Raw genomic sequence first — 25,972 nt, 5'->3', positions numbered from 1 at the left:
GAGGGGACACATGGTGATGTAGAAAAAAAGTGGATTTCGCATAATAGGTGACCTTTAAATATATAATTTAGTGTTATTTACGCATCATTCAGACACCATTGGCCTCCCTCAGTCAGTTGATGACTTCATATAAGTCTCCTTGGAGTGTTTCCTTCCCTCAAAGGGAGTCACATGTTGAAGATTTCCAGTCGATTGATCTTGTTCCCCTGATTCGTCACAAAGTTGCTCTAAACTGTGAGGAGGAAGAGGAGGAAGAGGAGCCGGGGGCCAGACGTGATATTTCCGCCTGTCGGTGTGTGTGACCTGCCCTTTCCATCACCTCCCTGCTCAGGATTCCTTTTGTTTTTCCTCCTTAGAGAAGACAAAAGACATACTTGATTTTAAACAGTGAAGGTCAAAGAGTGCCTGCAGTGTGTGATCTGGAAGTCCTTCCTGTGCCCTTTGACCCCCGGAAGCTCTCAAGCTGCAGCTCATGCTCACTTGTGTGTGAAGGATGACATTTACTTCTATTCAAATTAACCGGAAATGTATGCATTCATATGAAAAACATGCATACTTTTCCATTTCTAATGGCTTTGTTCCTTCAGCAACCTGAACGACCTGGAGCAAACTGTCCAGAGGAACCCAAGGTGGTATATTACCCAGAAGACATAAAGTATATATTGCCCCGCATAGACTTCCAGTACCTGCATTAGGGATTACTGGGAATTAACCAAAACACTCGTATTAATGTTGGGTCTCGATAGATGGCAGCTGAGTCAAGATTTCCACCTTTTTTAACTCAGAAATTAGGTTTAATATTGTGTAAAGGTCTATTGACCATACATTTCCCAAAACAAGAGTAAAACATATGGTAATAAATCATAATAATTGGCTTAAAGGTGCAACACATGTTTGGGTGATTATGTATACTGTAATCTATAGAGAACAAGTTGCACAGTTGATAGGAAGACAACACACGGGTTAATAGCAATATTTTTACATTGCTTATTTCAATTGTAGTCTTACCTCTACTATGATAACCCTGCATCAAACTGCTGTGTTCCTGGGCCGGATGCTCCAGATCTGGGTTCTTCGGAGTGGACAGCAGAGGGCGCCGCAGCTCAGGGAAAAACAGTTAATTAAAATCTGGTATTCAGTTTAAAATGTCGAAATTATATATTAATATATGATCAAAATAATAGATACATTCCTATTATAGCATGTTGAAAATATCACAAAAATTGAGGGTATGAGTGTTAAAATATCATGAATTTAATCAAGTACATCACAAAAAATATATAAAAAGCAAAATGATACTTTAAAGACATTCAAAAGTCTATAAAAAACCTGAAATGTAATTGAATAGTTTTTAGTGAAAAAAAGTCATAGCATAGCATTAATGAAAAAATAAACCAAAATATAAAAATGTCAATGTATTAAAAGACATGTATCTGTGTGTATAAATATATATTTATTGTGTTAAATGTTTAAAATTGGTTTATTTTTTACAATTTAAAAAGAACAGTACACACCTGAGCTTGCTTTTACCATTTCTTTATTCTTTGCACACATTGAAATTACAGGTTTTTTACCATTATAATAATACATATAACAAATATCCACAACATATCAAAAGTAATTGCTGAATGAAAGTGGTTAAGAAAATAAGAGCACCTCTCAATATATCCACTCAGATACCTAATCAATAGTAAGGTTGCCCATGACGACAGGTAAGGTATCAATAGACTGGACTGCGCTGCTATTGATCAGCAGAGTTGACGAGAACCAATGATATCGTAGAATTGTACTTTGTTGATATTGTACAATTCAAATGTTCCATTAAAAAATAACTTTAATCTAGTCAGATCAGAAGGTTGTGGACTAGGTTGTGCAACATCATATCAAATAAAAAGTGATCCAAAATGATAATTTGTAAATGTTCATGAATTATAAAGTATTATTTGGGTTATATTGTAGGAATTCTAGAATCAAAGACTGAAAGCCAAATAAATGATAAGGTGCGCTTTGGGAGCAGTAGGGCCATGCTAAGAGAGATAAATCAGGGTTAAAAAATGACTAATCCGCATTGAAATTGTACAATTATTAAGTAATACCAGAAATGATTTGCGATCATGCGTCACATTAGAGCTGGGTTCAAGAAGCCTTGGAGTCTCCATTGTCCTGGGTTTTCTGTTCAAGGCACCTCAGTCCTGTTGTTGATGCTGTCAACAAACAAACACCAACGTTGTGTCTGTACACTGTATGTCACGCACTGTGAACATGAGTTTCCACCAAATTGTCTCAAATGGCACATGTCAAATGCCGTGGGGTGACTATTAGCCGTTAGCTAGCTAGCTCTCGAGCAACAACATAGTACCAAATCATTCCAGACTGCTCAATTAGCCCTATACAATGAATTCTTGCTTCTTTTTGACACCATTATAGTGGTACTACATTACTTAGGAAAAATAACCATGTGTAGCACTTTTATTCGTAGTGCTGTTTTTTTTACCATAGCAACCGCACAGTAGATCTAGTATCACCTTTGTGGGTGTACCAGGTACACATTTTGCCATACTATTGGGACACACGTATGTGCTCAAAACAGCAAATGTAAGTACAGAAAAATGCACAAAGCTCTGTTGAGCCCATGTTAGAATCTATGGCAGAACGGCACACTTGCACTTCAATGGCTAATCCACATGATCACTTGGGTGGAACAAATAAGGCAAGGGCATGCACATGGTCACACACACATATACATGTTCTGTTATCAAAGACAAACTTGTACCTCTGAGATGATATGAAAAACGCTCATATCATTTTTGTTTCTTTACAATAAGCTGTACAACTTTCCCATCATATCAAATAATGAACATCATCAAGATTGGAGATACCATTGCACTTGACAACAATAATACACACACGCACGCGCACACGCACACACACACACACACACACACACACACACACACACACACACACACACACACACACACACACACACACACACACACACACACAGGAGTTATTCTACTACACTTAATATTTAAACCCCAAAAATGTTTCTACTCAACTGTCCAGTGTCCAGCTAAGTTAGCATCAACACACCCATATGCATCTATATTGACAGGACTGGGAATTACAACATTAAAGATTGTTTTTCAGCTTCAGTCAACTTCATCTCTGATATCTTGGTGATTTTCAGTCACATCATATTAAGCATCATAAAAAAATACAATACTTATATTAACCCAAGGCTAGTAATTTGGCTATTGACAAACAGACACGACTGATTCAATGCACAGTTTGGCCAGGAGACTTAACATTAAGAGCACAACTACAGGAAAGGAGACAACTGATCACAGAGGTCAAACAACTAACTGTTTTCAGATAAGGTCACATACAGCATAACACTATACAACTATAGTTCAAAAGAACACTAACTCAGAAATACATGTCTTTATTTGACATGGAACGCAATGCTTTAGATGAGCTGAGATTTGAGACAGATGGCAGAAAAGGAGCTATTTGATTTAAGGCTTTGGGAACTGAATGAAGAGGCACCACTCACAACAACTGCAGGAACACTTTTTGGTAGGGAATTACACCCAGGGTTTCCCACACAGAATATACTTGGGCGGGCTGCCCAGGTATATTAACGGCCGTCCAAGTATATTTCGCAACCCATTTAGGTTTTTTTTTATTCAATTAAATTCAAAACCTTTATTTATCCAGGTGAAATCCCATTGAGATCATTGATCTCTTTTTCATTCGTCCGTGACCACGACGCCATCTGCGATCGATTAACTTGTGGACAATGATCCCTTGCTCTACGCCTCCTGTACCCAGTCCCGGACTGGCCATCGGGAGGACCGGGGGGTTTCCCGATGGCCTGGCCTGTTAAGTGGCCTACCTCACACAGGGTGACCGGCTGTCTACATGATGTGGCCTGCCGACATGGCCACTGTCATACAGACCATAAATCAAAGCCCTTGATTGGTCTCTGTGTGTCATTCAAGCTCGGGATAAGCTCAGCTCAGGTGAGGTAAAGGACTCTGAGTGTTTAGATAGTTAACTTAGTCTAAGTTCTCAGTGGGTCTCAAACGGTTTGGTCACCATTTATGTAAACACATATTTCTATTTGAGGGGGTAGTGATTAGTAAAATATGCATGAATAAATAAATTTAAAAAAGTTAACTAGGTGAAAAAAGGTAAGATACACTTTTAAAACTTGTTGAGAGCTAAAACTAGTCTTTGCTGCTGCCTCAAAGAGGAGCAGGGAGGAGAGGAGGGAGACGAGAGGAGGGAGACAGGAGATGCTGATTCAGGAGCACAGACACACTCACAACTATAAATGAACCAAAAATAAATAAATAAACAAGTTTCAGTGTTTTTTCATATTGGAAATGGTATGTTATTGGTTATGGCCATGATTTTATGATTATTGAAATGTATACAGTTCTGTTTCATAGAGGTGTTTCCATAGATCTAGTCTCTTTATTTTTCCCTCAAAGTGCACCAGATTGATGCATTTAACTCCAAAATAAAAAAATAAAAATCTTACCGGTGGAGCATGCCCCGGACCCCCCTAGAGGATTTGAGGTCCACCCCCACTTAAAATCACATTGATAGGTTCCTAAATACATTTACCATTTGTTTAAATAGTAACCCATGTCCATGTTTATTTGTGGGTAGTAGATTTAAACTATAGGGCTGTCACTATGGGCCCTGCCTGTACCTGTTCGCTCTGCCATCGCATGAGGGGTCTGCTAACAAGCCACCAACAGAAAGGTTCATGTTGTTGCACGTCACCTCAACCAAGGTGGCTAATATCAATTTAATACTTAATAATGTATTTAGTCTGGTCATTTCAGAAAACACCTTATCACAGGTCTGAGGGGATAATGTATGAACAATACTTAAAAATAGCCCCCATACTGTGGCAGCAAGAAAATCCCTATCAAGCATTTGTGGTTATATAAAAAAGTGCATGTGTGTTATTTAAGTGTGGTTTACCCCTGACTAAGAGACCATTATGACCAGAAACCCTTATACAGCTTAAACTAACTTCATCAGCGGCATAAGCATAAACCAAAAGTCAACAGGGCGTCAAATTGTGTAAAGGAATATGCTGTTCTACGGAAAAAACTTTTGGGATGTGACCAGAATTCTGACTTTAATATCAGAATATTTAGAAAAAAGTCAGAATTTAAATTAACCTGAGACGTTCACGCACCTCCGTAATCTTCAAGTTTGGCATCATAACAAAGAGGCCGTTTGGTTTTCTGAGTCTGCACCTAAAAATGAGGATGTATCGCCCTGACTACAGGTGTTATGGCAGAGGTATACAGGGAAGTCCAGCTGCTATTCATCTGTGTATAGAAGTTAAACATGATAGGGCGGGCCAGAGACGCCTAAATACAATAAACACAAACATGTAGGTTGGTTGGGAGGGCTGGAAAACAGAGCTGTAGGTGTGTGAGACTCACCATGCATTCACACTGGAACACAACCAATAGTTTTACTTGATGTAAGCCAAGGAAGATAAACTGATCATGGTACAACACTTAAAAGTGTGCTAGCCTGAATTGTATCTTCATTTTCATCTAGGGAGAATACATGTGAAACTTTGAGATATTTCTCTCTCTTTTTTCTATTCCTGACCAAAATGAAGGATATCGCCACCTTCTTTAATTCTGTTAATATGTGCTGTGAGTTTATTCAAAGTGGTTATTTCTGTAAATCTATATAATCTTGTTTTTGGTTTGTTCATGATTACTGTTACATCATGAGGCTGAATGACAGACAGCAGAAGCAGAAAGAATATACAAGTTGAATCAGCGTCTCCAAATTCCTATCATACCAAAGTGAGCCAGTGTGAATGTGGGCAGGCCAACAAAGTATTTCCTGTTGAAGTGTGCGCTATAACTCGTTTATTGTAAGGGTTATTTGCCTGCAGTCTAATATTTCTCCTATATCCATCTTGGTGCCTCGAGTCACATGGAAATGGAGGCTCTATATAAAGACAATGCTAATCAGAATGTAGAGAATGGTGTGAGCAGAATGCATTTTCAGAGTGTCTACTGTTTTGATGGACTGGCTGGAAGAGAGCCTGCAGGATGGAAGGTGGAGGGGGGGTTTAGGTGAAGACCAGGTGCTGGTGGTCCAGCAGGATTCTGGTGAAGTTGTTGATCGGCCCAATGGCACTGAGTGACATAGCGTTGTCCCGCCCCCAGAGCAGGTTAGGCCCAAACACCACAGCCAGGTTACTGTTGGTCATCTTATTCACCTCACTGTTGGCTGACACCTGAAAACACACACACACACACACACACACACACACACACACACACACACACACACACACACACACACACACACACACACACACACACACACACACACACACACACACACACACACACACACACACACACACACACACACACACACACACACACACACACACACACACACACACACACACACACACACACACACACACACACACACACACACACACACACACACACACACACACACACACACACACACACACACACACACACACACACACACACACACACACACACACACACACACACACACACACACACACACACACACACACACACACACACACACACAGGTTACTGGTGATTGCAGACCAGCTGCTGATATTCTGAAATGTAGTAGGTGTGTTCCATCAGCTGTACCTGGGCCAGGAATGAGATGAGGTACCGCAGTGACACGTTGTTCTCCTCTGGCAGAGACTCCATCAGGGTCTTCAGCTGCTCCACCTGGCTGTCAGTGGGTACAGCTAAACACAACACAAGCACCAATCAGAGCTCAGGACACTGGAGGGAGCACGGAGACAGTGGCAGCGATACATATTCCAGATAGAAAGAAGCTGTCACAGCAGCATGTTGACAGGAAATCTTCAGGAATGACAAAATGACTTAAATAATAGAATACAGAATACAAATAAAATAAACCTAAAACAAAATCCCCAAAAATAATAATCAGGAAACACAGTGGAAGCTGCTGCAACAGGCTGCCATCTCCTTTGTCTGATTGTGCTTCTGTACACTCCTAGACTTAGTTTTCATTTCAAACAACCTCTGTATAATATTAAACCTGCTTCTCAGGTCTGTTTACTTTCTATTTATTATTATTACCTTTTGTTTTCTATTTTTGGGGCACTTAATAGAATGATCTGTCAATCAAACTGTATTATCAATGTGACTCCAAATAAAGAGTAACAAATTCATTTAAAAAAAAACAGGGTTACTAGATGTGTACACTTTACACATATATACCGTACTTTTCGGACTATAAGCCGCGACTTTTTCCCCCATTTTTTTTGTACAGCTAACGGCCACTAGGGAACCTCCTAAATCTATGGATTTTACAGGTAAAATTAACCACCTTAACACTACGGGCTCTAGGACCGGTCCCGCCCGCCACCTTTAAGCGGCGGCCTCCAGCAGGAAAAGCTGGAGGCCGGAAAAGAGTGAGACAGGTCGCGCGCCAAAGTAAAAGTGGAACCGAGAGACAGAACGAGAGCAAGACAGACGGACAGTTTAGCTGCTGCGGCTTATATGCAGGTGCGCTTGATAGTCCGAAAAGTACGGTATACGGTATTTATTTATATATATATATATATATATATATACGGTATTTATATATAAATCTATAGTCTTTGGAGGGGTATGAATCTGAATCTTTGATCAAATCTTGATTACTATCAAATGTATAAGTACTGTAAGTACTTTTCAAAAAATGTGTAATGAAATGTATTATATTGGCGCAGAATTGACAATCCAAAATGCAATAGTCATAACTAAAGTGAAGGAACCTGATGGGGTTAACACTGATGCTGCTACCTCATACTTCAAAGTTGTAAAGTTGATATCATTTGTTTTCTGAATAATTATAGTTTCCATCTAATTCCAGCAGAATGAGATTCCTAGAAACTCTGACGCTGAAATGAAAAGAGTGTAATTCCAACATACAGCTGAAGTTGACGATGTCGTTGTAGAGCTGGTAGGTGAGGAGGGGCTCAGGCAGCTCCCTCAGGAATGTCTTCAGGATCACAGCAGCCAAGTGGACATCTTCCATCTCTCTGAAATTCACTGTAGCCCCTAGAAAACACACACACACACACACACACACACACACACACACACACACACACACACACACACACACACACACACACACACACACACACACACACACACACACACACACACACACACACACACACACACACACACACACACACACACACACACACACACACACACACACACACACACACACACACACACACACACACACACACACACACACACACACACATCACCGCTGAGTCCATCCTAACTCCAAATACACTGCACTCATCACTAGTTGTTTTTCTGCGCTTCATACACCCTGCCACGAGTCTTCACCGCGCGTTACCACTTCCCCTGTAGACGGGAAGTTAAGAGACACTTCCTTGTTGCTCTGAATAGAATGGTTAACCAGGTCACTGATCATACCCGAGTTGTACTGGAGCTGCGTCTCCTTCACCAGCGTCACGTTAGCAGAACGTCTGAAGATCCCTTCGATCTCCAGACCTAACAGAGACAAAGACATTCAGTACTGAGGACAAAAGGATCAATGATGTGTCTCTCATTTGACCAACAGAAGAAGAGTTACCTTGCTCTGACAGGAAGTTGATGGTGTCTCTCATCACCACGGGAACTGGATCCTCATCTTGACTCCTTTGTTTGAGTCTGACATACAAACATGTACCATACAGTTAATTATTGAAAGTATATACTGTCTTTGATCCAGTAACCATCATTCCTTTAGCATTTAGAGTAAAGAAGTATCCCAGTACAGAGTTGCTTAAAGGGAAGTACCTGATATCAGTAGATCTCACACACACACACACACACACACACACACACACACACACACACACACACACACACACACACACACACACACACACACACACACACACACTTACATTGCAAGTGGCACCCCAAACACCTGGTTGGGGAGGGGGGGGCTATGAAGAGGAGACACGGGGGGCTCGGCGCCTGATTTCAGAGACGCTCTCAACTTGTTGTCGTACCTTGCACAGAAACAAACCAAAAGATCAGTTCTGGCTCAGGATGGGATATAGACTTGAAAGTAGAGACAGTCATGTGTTCTGAAGTCATTTGCTTTATCACATTACTTTACAAAGATAGGAAATCAACAGCAGATATGACTTGCGTATCATTTGTAAGTGATTTTGCAGAAGTACATTTGGATCAGCTCTTACTCTGTGACCCGGGCAGGAATGATCAGCTGCTCACACTTCACCACATCCTCCAGCTCACTCAGATAGCTCACGTAGTTTATCTTCCTGCCAAACTTAAGACTGCAGAGAGAGAGAGAGAGAGAGAGCGAGCGAGCGAGAGAGAGAGAGCGAGAGAGAGAACGAGAGCGAGCGAGCGCGAGAGAGAGAACGAGAGCGAGAGAGAACGAGAGCGAGAGAGAACGAGAGCAAGAGAGAGAGAGAACGAGAGCAAGAGAGAGAGAAAGAGCGAGCGAGCGAGAGAGAGAGAGAGAGAACGAGAGCGAGCGAGAGAGAGCGAGCGAGAGAGCGAGAGAGAGAGAGAGAGAGAGAGAGAACGAGAGCGAGAGAGAGAACGAGAGCGAGCGAGAGAGAGCGAGCGAGAGAGAGAACATCCAGCGGTTAAAATGGAAAAAAGGATTCTGCCAAATAGGTGACCTTTATATAAATGTCACTATTGTTGCCATCTGAGGTAAACATTAATGATTGAGCCGATGACCTTCTGATTAAAGAATCACAATATTCATATGTTTACAGTATGTTGGCTCACAATAATGCTCGATATAAGTTACACACATTTACTACAGCTGCAACAAGGTGGCCTTTCTTATGGAGCGGTAACAGAAAAGCCAATGTTAGTGGGTCAGCAGGTCAGCTTGAAATATTGCAGCATATTAAAACTCAATTTCAACTCAAAGTGTCCTGCTGACAAGAAAAGTGTCAAACAAGAGTGGCTCACATTCTAAAAGGGTGAAGACAATCTTATGCTTGCATTTGGCCAAGTCCATTTCTGTCATGTGTATTATTATGTGTAACTTTACAAACAAAGAGAACCTGATAAATGGTTTGAAGAGGATCAGTAGAGTCTTGATGAACATGGTAGGGTGGACGATATACAACGCCTTGATGTTCTTCTTATACCTGAAACACAGAGAATATTCTAGAAGGTCCACATGACAAGGATAAGATTCTGAGGTATAGTATCTGCTCATTTCACTAAGGCATGCTCTGTACTGATCACTTTAAAACCACCGTTAAGATTCGGTTTCTAGCTCAATCTTTCTGCATGTTGATGTATTGTTCCATATATAATACATATATAAGTACCACAAATGTAGCCAAACTGCAGATAATATAGTACTTTCAAACATCACGACTACATCTGGGAGGCGTGTGGTGCGTTGGTGTTCGGATCAGGGTTCAAACCCCACTGCAGTCAGCATGTCGTTGAGACACTTCACCCCAAAGGGCTCCCGTGGGGATCGCCCACAGTGTTGAGTCGCTTTGGAGAAAAGCGTCTAACATGTGATGTAATGTAATCTCAGATGTTGGTGTCATGCTCAAATAGCAACTTGTTTTCTAAAACTATTTATTATGATAAACACTCCTAAATGGAGGATGCAATAGGCAAGGAGGTCAAGGGTGGAGAAAAAGATGTGTAGATGGATTGAAATGTGTCTTATATTGTAAATTCATTTATATAAAATACACATAACTGTGGATGGAGTGTGCTTTATTTCACATGAACTTGAGAAGTTTGTTCTCCCAGAGTTGTTTCATTAGTCGTGCTGTGACTTTTGCAAACCGTACTCCACAGCTCTTCGACTGATCATTAAATCCAAGGAGGCTAATCTAGTCCGTCTTGAAAAAGCAGTGATGCGTTGTCAACATATTGTTGTCGTAGAAACATTTGAAAAAGCCTTGGGAGGGTTTTTGAGGATGGCATGTTGACACAGCAGCTCAGGAACACTTGTCGCGTGAGTCGTTGCGCTTACTTTCTGTCAAACTCCCTGTATGCATCCCGCAGCCAGCTGAGAGAGGGTTTGTTTTCACTGGTCAGCCCATGATGGAAATAGATCAGAGTGTAATCACTTTCAACATACTGATCCAGTGTTCCTTTAAGATACCTGCAACGAGATTAATCAAACATGTCACTTTCATTTAAATACATGTGTGTATTTGGACTGCATTTAGATGTTTACTGGTTCTTACATCAGCAGCTTGTGATGGTCCAGTTGGTGATGTGGAGGCATCCTACATGCGTTAAACACTATCACCTTCCTGCCAAAGTTATCATCACCTACAAACAGGAAACACACATGGATTCAACATTATCATGACCTGTTGTTTCAAAAACAGTGGTTCTGCTGTTAAATAGGTTGATAAGCGCTCCAAATGTTACAAATTGACCTGCACATTTAAGTAGGGATGGGTACCGAGCCCCGGTATTAAACAGGCCCCGGGGCTGAATTATTAAAGACCGTAGTACCGTTAAGCTCCGACGTTAGCGGTCTTTTTATCAGTACTGGAGACATGTAAAAAAGATATGTCATGTGTATTATTGCTACACAAACATTATATTGCAGTTTTAGTGGTACACACACACACACACACACACACACACACACACACACACACACACACACACACACACACACACACACACACACACACACACACACACACACACACACACACACACACACACACACACACACACACACACACACACACACACACACACACACACACACACACACACACACACACACACACACACACACACACACACACACACACACACACACACACACACACACACACACACACACACACACACACACACACACACACACACACACGGAGGAGAGGGCGGAGAGAACGAGCTCCGAGGTGTGGTTAAACTTTACCCGTCTCGATGTGGACAATGCTCGTTACCAAAAGTGCAATAAGAGTTTAGCATGTCAGGGCGGTAACACGAGCAATTTGTCTAAACATTTAGCAAAAGTGCTCCACATCCAGACGGAGAAATGCACCGGGTACGACTGTCTTTCTAGTAGCTCTGTAGCCCCCTCCACGAGTAACGTTTCCATGTCAGGTATTATGTATGCTAGCAGCAACACACGGAGTTAACTCCATTCTACAAACATGGGTTAATGATTAGAGGTAAGGCAAGGCAAGTTTATTTATATAGCACCTTTTCAACACAAGGCAATTCAAGGTGCTTTACCAAAATGAAAGACATTCAGACAAAGGCATTTAAAAACAGTCATTAAAAAGAAAAGATAATAAAAGAAACATTAAAAGGAAACATACATGAATAAAAAGTTACAGTGCAGTTTAAGATATGAATAGTTCACACAGAAGTTCCACTTTACTGATGCCTTTCTTTAAGGTGTCTCCGAACATGAGCTGTGTATGCTTGTATGGCACGGCACATACGTCCCGAGCAGCAAACACAGAGAAAATCAACCAGGAAAAAGTCCCCAGACACTGATTTCCTGGGGTTACTAGCCTCAAATGTTCATTAACCAAAAACGAAAACACAACCACTCAGTTTCAATTAAAAGCAGCGGCAAAAAGACAAGTCTTCAGCCTGGATTTAAAAGTAGTCAGAGTTGCAGCGGACCTGCAGGTTTCTGGGAGTTTGTTCCAGATGTTTGGAGCATAATAACTGAACGCTGCTTTGCCATGTTTAGTTCTGACTCTGGGGACAGAAAGCTGACCAGTCCCTGAAGACCTGAGAGATCTGGATGGTTCATAATTTAGCAGGAGGTCAGAGATGTATTTTGGGCCTAAACTATTCCGTGCTTTATAAACCAGCAGCAGTATTTTGAAATCTATTCTTTGACACACAGGAAGCCAGTGTAAAGACTTCAGAACAGGAGTGATGTGATCCACTTTCTTAGTGAGGACTCGAGCAGCGGCGTTCTGAATCAGCTGCAGCTTCCTAATAGATTTTTTAGTGAGACCTGTGAAGACACCATTGCAGTAGTCCAGTCTACTGAAGATAAAAGCATGGACAAGTTTTTCCAAATCCTGCTGTGACATTAGTCTTTTAATCCTAGATATGTTCTTTAGGTGATAGTAGGCTGAATTAGTAACTGTTTTAATGTGACTGTTGAAACTCAGGTCAGAGTCCATGACTACACCTAGATTTCTGGCTTTATCTGTTGTTTTGAACATTGCAGACTGAAGCTCAGCGCTAACTTTTATACGTTCTGACTTGGCTCCAAAAACCATTACCTCAGTTTTATCTTTTGTTTAATTGGAGAAAGTTCTGACACATCCAGTCATTGATTTGTTCAATGCACTTACTCAGTGTTTGAATTGGAGAATAGTCTCCTGGTGAAATGGTTATGTAAATGTGTGTGTCATCCGCATATGGTAACTTATTTTGTTGTTTTCCATTATCTGAGCCAGTGGTAGCATGTAGATGTTAAACAGAAGAGACCCCAAGATGGAGCCTTGAGGTACCCCACATGTCATATTTGTCAACTCAGATGTGTATTTACCTATAGAAACAAACAAAGTTGTTTCTGTCCTTTAAAGTAGGATTCAAACCAATTTAGAACTATTGATGAAAGTCCCACCCAGTTTTCCAGTCGGTCTAGTAATATGTTGTGGTCAACAGTGTCAAACGCAGCACTGAGATCTAATAATACTAACACTGAAGTTCTGCCACTGTCTGTGTTTAAGTGGATGTCATTGAAGACATTTACAAGAGCAGTCTCAGTGCTGTGGTTTGGACGAAATCCTGACTGGAACACATCCAAACAGTTGTTTAAATGCAATAAATTACTCAACTGTTGAAAAACTACTTTTTCAATGATTTTACCTAGAAATGGCAGGTTTGATATGGGCCTGTAATTGTTCATTACTGAAGCGTCTAGACTATTCTTTTTTAAGAGCGGTTTAATGACTGCAGTTTTCAGGGCCTGTGGAAAAACACCTGAGTGAAGAGATTTGTTTACTATATGAAGTAGATCTGAGGCCATGCAAGGCAAAACATCTTTGAAAAACCTTGTTGGAATAATATCAAGGCAGCAGGAGTTGTATAATGTCCTCTAGGTTTTTAATCATTAATCTGATGGAATTGTGTCATGGTGTTTGAAATTATATTAGGTGGACACAGAGACAACACATCTGTTTTACCTGACACAGAGGCACTGACTGCTTGTCTGATTTTCTGAATTTTGTCAGTGAAGAAGGCAAAATCATTGCACGCCCTGGTGGATAGAAATTCAGAGGCTACTGACACTGGGGGGTTGGTTAGTCTGTTGACTGTAGCAAACAAGGCACATGCGTTGTTTTTGGCAATGATATCAGAGAAGAAAGACTGTCGGGCAATTTTCAATTCCAAATTATAAAAGCCAAGTCTCCCTTTATAGATTTCAAAATGAACCTGGAGATTTGTTTTTCGCCACCTGCGTTCAGCTTTTCTCTCTTTTTTCTGTTCTCACGGTCATGGCCTTTCTCCATGGACATATTTTCTTGCCAGTCACTGACCGTTACCTTAGTTGGAGCAATGGCATCTATACATTTTTTTATTTTTGAATTAAAATGATCTACTAGCTCATTTACTGAGATGTTAGCAGGGGCAAGTGTGGAAGAAAAATTCTGAGTAAACATTTTCCTAGTAGGTAACCGAGTTATTTATTTTGTTAAAGTTTCAGCTATTCTGTTTAGAATTCTGTCATCAGATTATTTAATACGATTTGTTAAAACATTGTTGTTTCTTTTGATGTGAAGTATTATGTATTTAATTTAAATAATAAGCTATGTTAATTTTGTTCACAATTTGTTTAGTTAGTTTACCTCATTTTTTCTCTCCAAAAGAACCGATAAAAGTACCGTTAAAAGACCGGATCGATAAGTGGTATCGATAAAAGTAGTAGTACCGTTAAAACGTTAACGGTACCCATCCCTACATTTAAGTGTGAAATAGTGTTGGTTAAAGATGAACAGTACAGATTCAGATCAGCCTCACTATAAATTAATACACTAATGTGTTTTGGCATACAAATGATCTACACAAAAGGTATTCTTCAGTCCCCAGTCCCCACATAATTAAATATGGTCCCGCACATATATCTCTGATGCACCCAAAGATATGTGTGAAGAAATATTTTCAACATTATGGTTTAAGCCAAAGTGAGGAAGTAACGATGATTTTGGATTATTACAGAAACTAAGATCTTTGGCAAACACATGATTAACATCCTTACATGTTGTTTTCAGCAGGATAATCTCCACATGTTAACACCACTTTATGATTTTGAAGTCAAAAGCTAATGCTAAGAATTAAAGGTCCCCTATTATACTCTTTTTCAACAGTATATTACAGGTCTCAGATATATACAAAACAGCCCTTAAAGTGACCTTTAAATGAACTCTGTAACGGTCACATGGCTCTGCGTCACCACTGTTAGGCCACTGCGAAGCTAAAGGCTCGACATTTATTTGAGAAGCTTACTCTTTATTCATTTCTTTGTGAAGCTTATGTGTGGATTATTTTTTACTAAATTAATAAACAAAAGTAAAAAATGTGTGTGCTTTGAAAATAAACGTTTTGAAGGACCGACCTGCAACTTCAATGATTTGATGCCGGGCGATGTCATAGAAGGGATGGTCCCAGGACAGGTGGGGGGAGTCGGCATCGAAGCGCTGGGACATATCGGTCTCTGAAACACACACACACACATCTGAATCCTGACCTCATAGTTCAAAGGTTAGATATTAGGATGTGACCGTAGGGCTGCTCGATTATGGCAAAAATCATAATCTCGATTATTTGGGTCAATAATTGTAATTGCGATTATTAAATGCGATTATTCATTGACTTGTAAAAACATCCATTTATTGGAGAAAAAAATGTTGAACAGTATGTTTTTAACAGTTGATTACCCTGAAGAAAAATTATAAAATGTATTTCGATTACGTTGTTTTCTTACTCGTTGCAAGCCATAATCGTAATCGCGATTAAAATACGATTAATTGAGCAGCCCTATGTGCCGTTAGCCCAAGTGAATGTTGCATGTCAATAAGATTATGGTAAGGGTTAGGGGGTCTCTAACGTGTTCTCACCTGACTTGCTGAGAGTGGTCTCATCTGCGGGCCACTGCTGGTCCTCTATCGTTGTCAGCTTCAGCTGTCCCAACTGTGCCGTCGACGGGTCTTCGCCCAGATCTACCAGCAGCTCTGATGACATCACGCTGCAGAGAAAAAGCCCTACACACACACTCACACACCACACACAGCTGCAACTTCCACAGAGGAGAAGCCAAAGTCCTGCAGGGGACAGAGACACCGAAGGTCAGCAGGGTATGGGAACATTTCAGGACATTTATTTATTTAATGCGCACATTTTTATTTGTATGAAATCTGTTATTGTTGTTTGTAGAATTAATTATTATTAGTATATCCAGCCCTACCTAGGCAGTACAGTAGATATCTCAGCACGATTTTACTAGATTTTAGCATCCTAAAATGAAATAAACATGTCCGGCTACGATATTTAAAATGATTCTCTTATAGAAACAATTGCTGCATATCAAATAAAACATTCACTGAACTAAAAGCCACCCAGCAGCAGTGTGGAATAAAAGACTTAAGTAAAAGAACAGGCTGGTGGCAATCTGTTGTTGGTTTGTTTACATGTTCAAACATTCTGATCCCTTCACCACATAGGACTCATGGGGGCCACCACTGATCAGGTGTTATTTTGTGGGGCCAAAACGTGTCAATGTAAATACATTTCCAACCAATGAAAAAATAAATAAATACTGTGATATATCGTTATCATTTGGAAATATACTGTGATATGAGTTTTTTGTCATACAGTACCGCCCAGCCCTAGCTGTAACTAACATTCTGCTTTGCCTTTTTATGTTATTTTCCTACCACAACGCCACAGTGCACTGTCCTTCTGAGTGAAGCATGTGACGGCTCTGTGTTGGAGTCCTCTGCAGATGACTATTGAAATACTGCCTCAAGCAGCCTGACTGCACACTGTAAAGCTCAGTGAGACCGTGACATTAGCATAATATAACTGCTTCAAATAAAGCTCTTCCTCATCTCACATATTAACTCTCTCCCCATTTCCTATACTCACACTTCCTCTTTAATCTCCCAACCCCCACTTGTTTCCCCACATACTGCTACACACACAGCCTTGTCTCCCTCTTCTATGTGATGTTATACTTGCTGACAGCATGTTGCTTTAAATAAATATCTAACCAACAGTCAGCCTATTGCTGCTGACCAACCACAGACACACACATATTGAAACACACAACCACACACACTTGGCCTGTTTTGAGTCACGAAGAAGCTGTCGGGGAGGACATCTGGATTAGGATTTTGGATTTTAACAATAACAGGTTCCTCTTTTTTTGTTTTTTCCTGGACACAACAGGAGAGCCAGTATCGGTTAGAGCAAAAGAGACACATCACCGAGATCATCTTCACATGACTAAGCTCTATTGCCTAATTTTCCACCACAAGTCAAACACATAAAAGGGTTGGGTATCATTTGAAAATGAATGACTGCCAATCTGGTTCTGCTTATTGACCTGCATTAAATTCTTGAAATGTCAAAACAGGTCACACACACAACAACAAAAAATGATTCAATTATCTGTTCAATCTATTTGAAATCCAAATGTATTCTGATGATTACATTGCTTGGTTGAATACTCGATTCTGGTTGGTCAATTTGAGAATGCACAATGCAGAGGTCTGCTCTGTCTTGTTAGCACACATTATCCATTGGTGCTATTAGAGATTTTACAATGACCTTAGTGTCCCCCTACTGTAACACTGACACCAGCCACAATTACACAGACATGGTCCAATTTCACCCTCTCCATGTAAATATAGTCTGCAATATTCCAAAATCCAATAAAAAATATCTTCGTTTTATTTAGTTATTCGGTTCAAGATTTTTTTTATAATCAACTAGTCAGGCCTGAGTCCGACAGGTAGGCTACAGGTAAAGGAGGGGATGATTGGTTGCTCTATGGATGAAGAACATCCGGGTAATTTTACACCAAGGAGGTCCACCTTTTTTATATTTTGCATTTGAGGTGAAACATTTGATTATTAAATGCTGATAAATTGTGTTTTGAAAGACACAAGGACAATAAAAAGCAGTGATAATTTCAACTGTAAATGTGTATGTAATGCTAAGTGGAGTTTATCTGTACCAGGGGAAGTACGATCTCACGTTAGCTATTGATCATGTCTGCTAATAAGAGCAACAGGTGAGCAGTCAGGTAGCTCCTTTACTTTACCCGGAAAGTCCGTTTAACAATAACAGGTCCGTCATTTTGGCTGGTGCTTTAGAAAAGCTAAATGCTGCCAAGCTAGTAGCAGTATGCAGATACGGATACACATACATGTAGTACGAACGCTGTGTCGACATGAATGGGTAAAGAGAACGACTACTCTTAGCTAAAGCAGCAGCAGCAGCAGAGTAACGTCACAAACCAATGTTACCACTACATGTAGCCCCGTGGTACTGAACGACTGAGTACACGACAAATAAATGATCACGCGACCACTGTGCTCCCGCCTTTTCTATAACAGTACCAAAGCAGCACAGTGGATTTGTATTAAACGTACCGTGCTGTTTAGTTTCCTTACCAGGTGGGCTTTGTGGCGTCTCAAGTCGATCTGATCACTGCTGTTGACAGACAACGATAATGCGTCAACACCTTTTCCGGTTTGTTATTTTCAAAATAAATGTACACATTTCTGCCTATGAGATACCGTTCCTTTCAAAATAAAAGCTCTGATAGGATACTCCTCTCCTAAATAAAACTACAGTGACGGAATAGCCCGAGGGACATTTATGTGTGCGGAAGTGCTACTACAGGCAGAAGAAGAAGAACATTCCTGATGCTCCTCCGGGACGCTCAGTCATTTTTATAATGTGCACTTTTTGACACAGTCTATCTCGTAAAGAAGTTAGTTAATACGCTATCTGTGTCCAATATAACGTTAAAGCAAGTTACGTTAAAGTGCGTCAAGAGAGGCACGGGGAACTTTTCAGACACATTTCCGGACATGGAGCACAGAGACTGTCCTTCTGTGAGACCCGGGGAGAGTCTCCTGTCAGGAGACAATGAATGGGGAAGAGCGGGACGGTCAGTCACCAACCGGAGCGGCTTTAAACCGTGGCCGGTGCTCGTGCTGTCAGTCCTGGGCTCCGCTGCAGCTGCGGCCGCTGTGGGCTTTGTGTGCGCTCTCATCTACCCCATACTCAAAGGTAAGAGCGTGCGCCTGTGGACAGAGGTGTGTCTCGCCTCCCGCGCACACAATGATGTGCAAACTGCTGCTTTTACATACAATTTTCTGAAACTTGGCTATAAACTACAAATAATCAGTGGTGGATAAAGTAGTCCGAGTATACTTGAGTACAAGTAGCTACTACTATAATACCAAAAAGTGAATATACTAGATGTGCACAGTGGCGTTTCTATATGTACAAAAGTGGTGGGGCACAAAAAACTCAGATGTCTATATAAGCTTCTGCAGAGAGGTTCATGGCTGGTGAGGCACTGGCACTGACTCTTCAGGTTTACAAATATATTAAATCAAAATATAATATTATTTTCAAAAGCTTTTTTTGTCTGATGCTTCAATTACTTTTAAACAGACAGTTCAACAGAAGGATACCCAAAAAATGTAATTGTATCATTTAAATATTGAATTGTTCTCTCTTAGTAAGATCCCATGTTCAATAAAATTGCAGTCTTACCTTGACTTGAAGATGAAGTCCATTTGCCTATCCCTCTGGACAAAAATCTCTATTACTTTTTTGTAAAAGTCCTCCTTATCTTCTTGTAGTTTAAAAAGTCTATCATAAATCTAATATAATCAATAGATTTTTGATTCGAAAATGATAAAAGTAGGGTAGACATGTGGATATTATCCGGCTGAACAAAACGTACATTTATCTAACAGCTACGTTTCCCACAGATCTTATTTTGAGCTATTTTCTAAAATCCTATGGAGAAATCTCGTTGCTTTTTTGTGGAGGGAAGCCATGCGCAGCTTACTTCCTGGTTTTAGGACGCCTCACTGCAGCTCTCTCTCCTCCTCTTCACACACCACACTTTTCGCGGCACACGTACTTACAGCCAATCAGCTCTGAATTATGTGAAATGACGTATGGTGGGGATGGCAGCACTTTGCCCCTATGGTCATTATTTTTTGCCACACACATTAAATAGGAAAATACTCTGAGCATGCGCAGTGTAGTTTTTGCAGTCACCGTTCACTTAGACAGTCAGAGGGAGGGGCAGGATCAGGTTTTGTCCCACATGGCTCTAAACAGCTCAATAGGCACCAGTGGTGAAAGTCTGCCGGTCCTACCCGGTCCTTAGTACCGGTAAGAGATTTCCAGGCGGTCCGGAGGACCAGGAAGAATTGACAGCTCCACCCGTGGAATTTATACTACGAAGGGAAGATATTTTGGTTTGGATTACTGGTCTGGGGGATGTGTGTGTGTGTGTGTGTGTGTGTGTGTGTGTGTGTGTGTGTGTGTGTTTTGTGTGTTTCCCGGGGAAACCACTCACGAGAAACACCGGCTGTTGTTAAGCCTGCAGTGACGTTAAATTACTCCGTTCTCCGCTTGTAATTATGCCGTTACAAGCTTCAAAGTTGTATTTATCATCTGAATTTGCCGAAACAAGTTTAATATTCTGAAAGCCAAGACTTTGTTTAATTGAAATCAGATGAAAACAAACTGTCACGGACCCTGCCGTGTTATCTATGATTACTATACACCTTGCATTCATAATTTCAGCCGGAGGGAGGGGGGGCGGCGCTGCGGAAGAGCAGATTGCGAGTGAGAGGTGCCCGTCTTCGTCCCTTTACAAGCTTCAAAAATGTATTTATCGTGTGATTTTGGAAATAAAAGTTTCATATTCTGAAAAAATTGTTTTTTACGCAAATCCACGTTTATTTGGAAATGAGCCGTTGAGACTTCCGACTGATTTCGATAGAGCCGGGCTGAAGTCGAATAGTCCATTTAGCTTAGGAACCTTCCTAAAGGAGTGAAATGACCCGGAAGTCCCTCAGTGGCAGCCATGATAAATGCCGTTCGAATTCTCTAGAATGATGAGAATGATAGGAAAGGAGGTTTCAAACTTCCTTTATAACCTCCTTTAGCTTAGGAACCACTGGACCTGCCTAACCGACAGGAGAAGCGAAAATGCTGCCCCACAATGCCTTGCAGCCGCAGCATTTGCCGTCACTCGAGTCTCGGCCGTTCACGGAAACAACCGATTATGACCGAGAAATGATATCATGAAAGTTACGGTGCTTATTAAGCATTTTAAAACGTAGGTGGTAAGTTGCCAAAGTGCTTTGTTTTGAACGTTCATCAGTATTATAATCAAAAAGAGAAATATGAACGTTAGTTTTCACTGAAATTATCAAATAAAGTCAACATTTCAGTCTTTACTGAGCTGTGTGGGGGTTGTTCAACTTTTAAAAGATGTTTGAATGGTGATATACACACTGATAGATGTTAAGGACTAACGTTTATAATAAATACATCTGTATTGATTTTAAGATCTTTAGTTCATACAATCATACGTATTGGGATCATTATATTAATGTGGACCGGAGGGAGAGGGTGACGAGCATAAGTTTCACTTTCCTTTTTTATTTCAATTCCAACTTTGGTCATGAAGAATATGTTTCTCTGTTGTCCACGTTCATAAAGCAAAGCAGCAGCATCAGAGCACGGTGCAGAGTCTCTAGATGAGTTCACAGGAGTCCCTTGTTCTTATTAAACATCCATGTTGTCGTCCGCTGTATAGAAAACTGTGGTTTCCATAGTTTCCCCACAGCAGCAGACGCACACAATGACGTCCGCTGGCGCATCATAAACACGTCGGATAGTGAAAGTGCATTCGGATTCTCTAAAGTACCGCAGTCTCTTCTCCTAAGTCCTTTTGAATTCTCCTATCCACTATCCCTTAACCCCGTGACGTTTCACTCAGAGGTCAAGGAATAGACGATAGGGTTAGAACTTAGGAGCTGATTTTTAAACTATCCGACTGCAGCCCCGGTATTTGCTTTTTCACACTTGATCAGAACAGCGGGAGGAGAAAGGAATAGAGTGACTGAATGACAGCTAGAAAATTAGGCTACGTGGTAATTAAAGCAAAAATGCAAACGACGATTCTTCAGATGTTTAAGAGAAAGGAGAGAGATGAAGAAACTCAGAATGTGCTTAAAATTAGAAAAACAAGGATGACACAGGTGATGATGCTTATTTAGCCCAGAGAATGAACCTGGCCATGATGTATAATAAGTTAGCTAACTAGCAAACTGTATATCTTAAATATAAACATTACATATTTTTGCTTTAATATCTTCTATTTTAATCTGCACATTGTTGCATACATTTTGAGACATTTTATTTTATTAGTATTTTAATTTATGTAACCAATATTCTGAAAATTCTAAGAAAGACAGAGACTTGTACATTTTTGACTGTCTGCTGAATTTAGTTATACATTTGTATTCTAATTTATAACAGTTGAGGCCCAGAGGGAGGAATAGGAGACTCAGCGAGAAGAAGTGGCAGCAGGTCCCTCAGAAGCCACCACAGGTGATGCTAGCCCTACTGCATACCCTTCTATATGGAAAGAAGAACAATATGAACAGTTCAAACAGAAACATGAATGGATGTATGCTCACAATGGAAGGCTAGGCTGTACCCCATGCCATGATGTGAAGGATCTAGGTGTCATGGCATCCCGTGATGTTAATATTGCTATTCAGTGGGCTGATGGAAAGATAATCCCAGCTGGTCAATCAAGGGATGTCCAGCTTTCATCACTGCGCAAACAAATCCGTGAGCACAAGAACTCTGCAGCACATAATGAAGCAGTCAAGATTCTTCAGACAGCAAAGAAAGATATTCTTCTGAACATGAACGTGAGTAGTCAGGAGTCTGTGTTTGAGTCTACTGCCAAGGTATTCATGACAGCCTATTATGTGGCCAAGAACAACAAGCCTTTCACAGACTTTGAGAGTCTGATTGACCTGCAGCATGCACATTCTGCTGATTTAGGGCGTGTTTTACATAGCAAAACTGTCTGTGTTGACATAATTGAGCATGTGTCATCACAGATGAAAAAGGAACTTCTAAAAAACATAATAGAGACCAAGAGAAAAATCACAGTATTGGCTGATGAGCAGTGGTGTAGTGGAGATTTTTTTACTGGGGGGACGCTATTTTAAATTAGGTCATCCCAAACAAGTGCGCACGCGCGCAGTGCACTCACAAAACGGGAAGACAGGTCCACAGAAACTACCGGTATGCTTAGTCCTACTTTACTTACTGTACTGCAAAAAGCAGACGGCGCTGCGCTCAACAGACACACACAGACTCAAAACCATGGACACACTGGCACATACGTTACATAAACAATGTATAGGCCTAAATTGCATAAACTACAGTATTGCAACTAAGCAGACAGCGCTGCTTTTCTCACACACACACACACCTTGCGTTTTGAAGACTGATACATCAGATATGGATGAACAAACTTTGCAGCCCAGTTTCCCAGCTTTGCAGTCTATCCACGGGTATGTCTCTTGTTTCCTCCGCCACATCTCCTCCGTCCATACCTCTGGGAACGGTGAGCTTGAGCTAGCCAGGGGAACGTTGCTAGCGCAGCTAACGTGCACGTTAGCTAGCATTATCCACGTCTTTAGGCGGCTCTTCTGATGATGTACTGTAGTACTAGTAGCAGCTTCACTTGTAGCTTCGGTGCTGCTAGACTCTTTCTTCTTGTGAATTATATTCTTTTTAGAAAAGAAGTCAAGTAAAAAATGTTTGCCTGCCATTATAGAGCTTTTTCGTTAGCGTTCTTGAGGGAAAGAGCTGCCGCAAAATCGGCGGGCGGTAAACTGGCCGTGGGTGTGTCACTGACACACCCCCAGCTCGCGCGGGGTCACGAGCCTGATGACTAATCATAATTCTTTAAGGAAATCCCTTTTTATTTTTTATTATAATTACTGTGAAATGTATTATGTTTTTGTCATTATTACAACAAATACACACTTGCAACTGATAAGACTGGCAATGATTTTATATTTATTAGACTATTACAAAAAAGATCATGCTCCAAATAAGTGGGGGTACGGCGTACCCCCGCGTCCAACGCCCACTACACCACTGCTGATGAGTCAACCAGTGTTGGGCACAAATCAACACTAATTGTGTTCCTGAAGGCTCGTGTTGATGGAGACATGGAGCCCATTGCCTTTCCATTGGACCTGGTTGAGCTGGATGTCTGCTGCTCATATCAAGGAACAGATTATGGGTTGCTTGCTTAAAAATGGCTTCACTGTTGAGTTGCTGAGAGAAATCCTCATTGGATTTTGCAGTGATGGGGCCAGTGTCATGCTGGGAGTGAAGTCGGGTGTTGGGAAGTTGCTCCAGGATGACTTCCCAGGCATCATACTATGGCACTGCCTTAATCACAGACTGGAGCTTGCTGTTGACCAGGCACTGGATGTGACAGGGGGAACAAAGGACTTCCAGGCATTCATGGACAGCCTATATTCACTATATAGCCAGTTTGTGTTCAGGGATGCATGAAGCTGGGGGCGGGAGGAGAACGAACCAATGAAGGTCGGGGTAGCATTATAGTACCTGCAAGAAATTCAAACCACTTTCACCCCTGATAGGCACACACTGTAGACACTAATTAGAAGAACACATACTAAAACAGCAATGTACAGACGAATCAGATGATTAAACATGATCTTAAAATATATTTTATATATTTTTTAATTTATTTTTTGCATTTTGTTGTAATCATTATTTGAATACTTTCTGCTGACACTAGGTGGGGCTGTGCCCCACCTGCCCCTAAAGACCAGTCGCCACTGGATGTGCAGTACTACATCAAGAATGTCACTTAAGTAAACGTATTTGAGTATGATTAGGAAAATCTACCTAAAGTATTCGGGGAAAAATGTTTTTAAAATTCTGAGAAGTCAGATTTTTTCCCTCATAATTCAGTTTTTCTGTTTCAGAGCTGCGTGCGGAAAGAGTTCGAGGGGAGGACGGGACTGAACAAAGGATGCTGGGTAAACATTTAGATTTGTTCATTTAGTCCCAGATTTACTGAGCTGTTGAACACATGAATACAGTATTACAAGTATCAATATATCATTATGTACAGTAATTGTTCAGTGTGTGTGTTTGTAGGTTTTTGGAGTATCCTGGTGCTGTCAGTATCAGTGGGATGTATCTGCTGTGTCTTCTCGTGGACCCTCACCTACCTGGACTCGTACCAGCCTGGCATTGTATCCATGAAACCGCTGAAACCGGCACACATCAGGTAAAAAAGCAATATATCAGACTGATATCTGAATATTAATAAACATCCAATCATTGTGATCAAAATAACCTCACTAGCAGACAGCAGTTAAGGGATACAACACTTTAAAAGCAGGAATCTGTGTTTTTCTTCTAGAGATGCATCTGGTTTCGGCGTTGCTGTCCTTAATGGCATCATGTCCATGCTCACTGTCATCTGGAGCCTCACCTGACACACACACACCCCCTCAAAGGCGTCGAGCAGCCTGTGCTGGGTAAAGGAAAGGAATCTTTACTATTAAATGAAAATAAAAGTTTGAAATGGACGTGTATTCATTATGTGTTTAGAGGACCACAGTGTTTCTGAGGAACAGGAAATGACCCGATTACACATTATGTAAACCGCCTTGCAAAAGTATTCCCCCACTTGTTTTCCTATTATATAGCATTAAAACCAGTCATTTAAATGTTGGTTTATTTGGAAGAACTTAAAAATTCTACTACTTTTCCATTCC

At 40.9% G+C, this 25,972-nt stretch overlaps 2 protein-coding genes across 3 annotated transcripts; one reads left to right on the top strand and one right to left on the bottom strand.

Annotated features, from left to right (window-relative positions):
* Window positions 1-1,526: 1,526 nt before the first annotated feature.
* arhgap1 (Rho GTPase activating protein 1) lies at window positions 1,527-18,823 on the bottom strand. Of its 2 annotated transcripts, none has more exons than XM_034098072.2 (13): window positions 18,746-18,823; window positions 16,187-16,390; window positions 15,685-15,783; window positions 11,312-11,399; window positions 11,095-11,226; window positions 10,154-10,240; window positions 9,305-9,403; window positions 9,005-9,112; window positions 8,689-8,765; window positions 8,529-8,606; window positions 8,001-8,129; window positions 6,702-6,805; window positions 1,527-6,292 (listed from the first exon to the last, which is right to left on the bottom strand). In XM_034098072.2, exons 2-13 carry the CDS (start codon window positions 16,308-16,310, stop codon window positions 6,125-6,127), a joined length of 1,293 nt encoding a protein of 430 aa, XP_033953963.1. In that variant the 5' UTR covers window positions 16,311-16,390; window positions 18,746-18,823; the 3' UTR covers window positions 1,527-6,124. The 2 variants fall into 2 exon arrangements, with proteins under 2 accessions (XP_033953963.1, XP_033953973.1); XM_034098082.2 differs by having other exon boundaries at window positions 18,725-18,809.
* A 132-nt stretch (window positions 18,824-18,955) lies between these two features.
* On the top strand, window positions 18,956-25,783 carry arl6ip6 (ADP-ribosylation factor-like 6 interacting protein 6). The gene is made up of 4 exons (XM_034101140.1): window positions 18,956-19,370; window positions 25,172-25,225; window positions 25,347-25,479; window positions 25,615-25,783. Exons 1-4 carry the CDS (start codon window positions 19,169-19,171, stop codon window positions 25,688-25,690), a joined length of 465 nt encoding a protein of 154 aa, XP_033957031.1. The 5' UTR covers window positions 18,956-19,168; the 3' UTR covers window positions 25,691-25,783.
* Window positions 25,784-25,972: the final 189 nt, after the last annotated feature.

This window comes from Pseudochaenichthys georgianus, chromosome 2 (assembly GCF_902827115.2).
Source record: "Pseudochaenichthys georgianus chromosome 2, fPseGeo1.2, whole genome shotgun sequence".
NCBI classification, from domain to species: domain Eukaryota; kingdom Metazoa; phylum Chordata; class Actinopteri; order Perciformes; family Channichthyidae; genus Pseudochaenichthys; species Pseudochaenichthys georgianus.
This window is presented reverse-complemented; position numbering and strand designations above follow the sequence as displayed.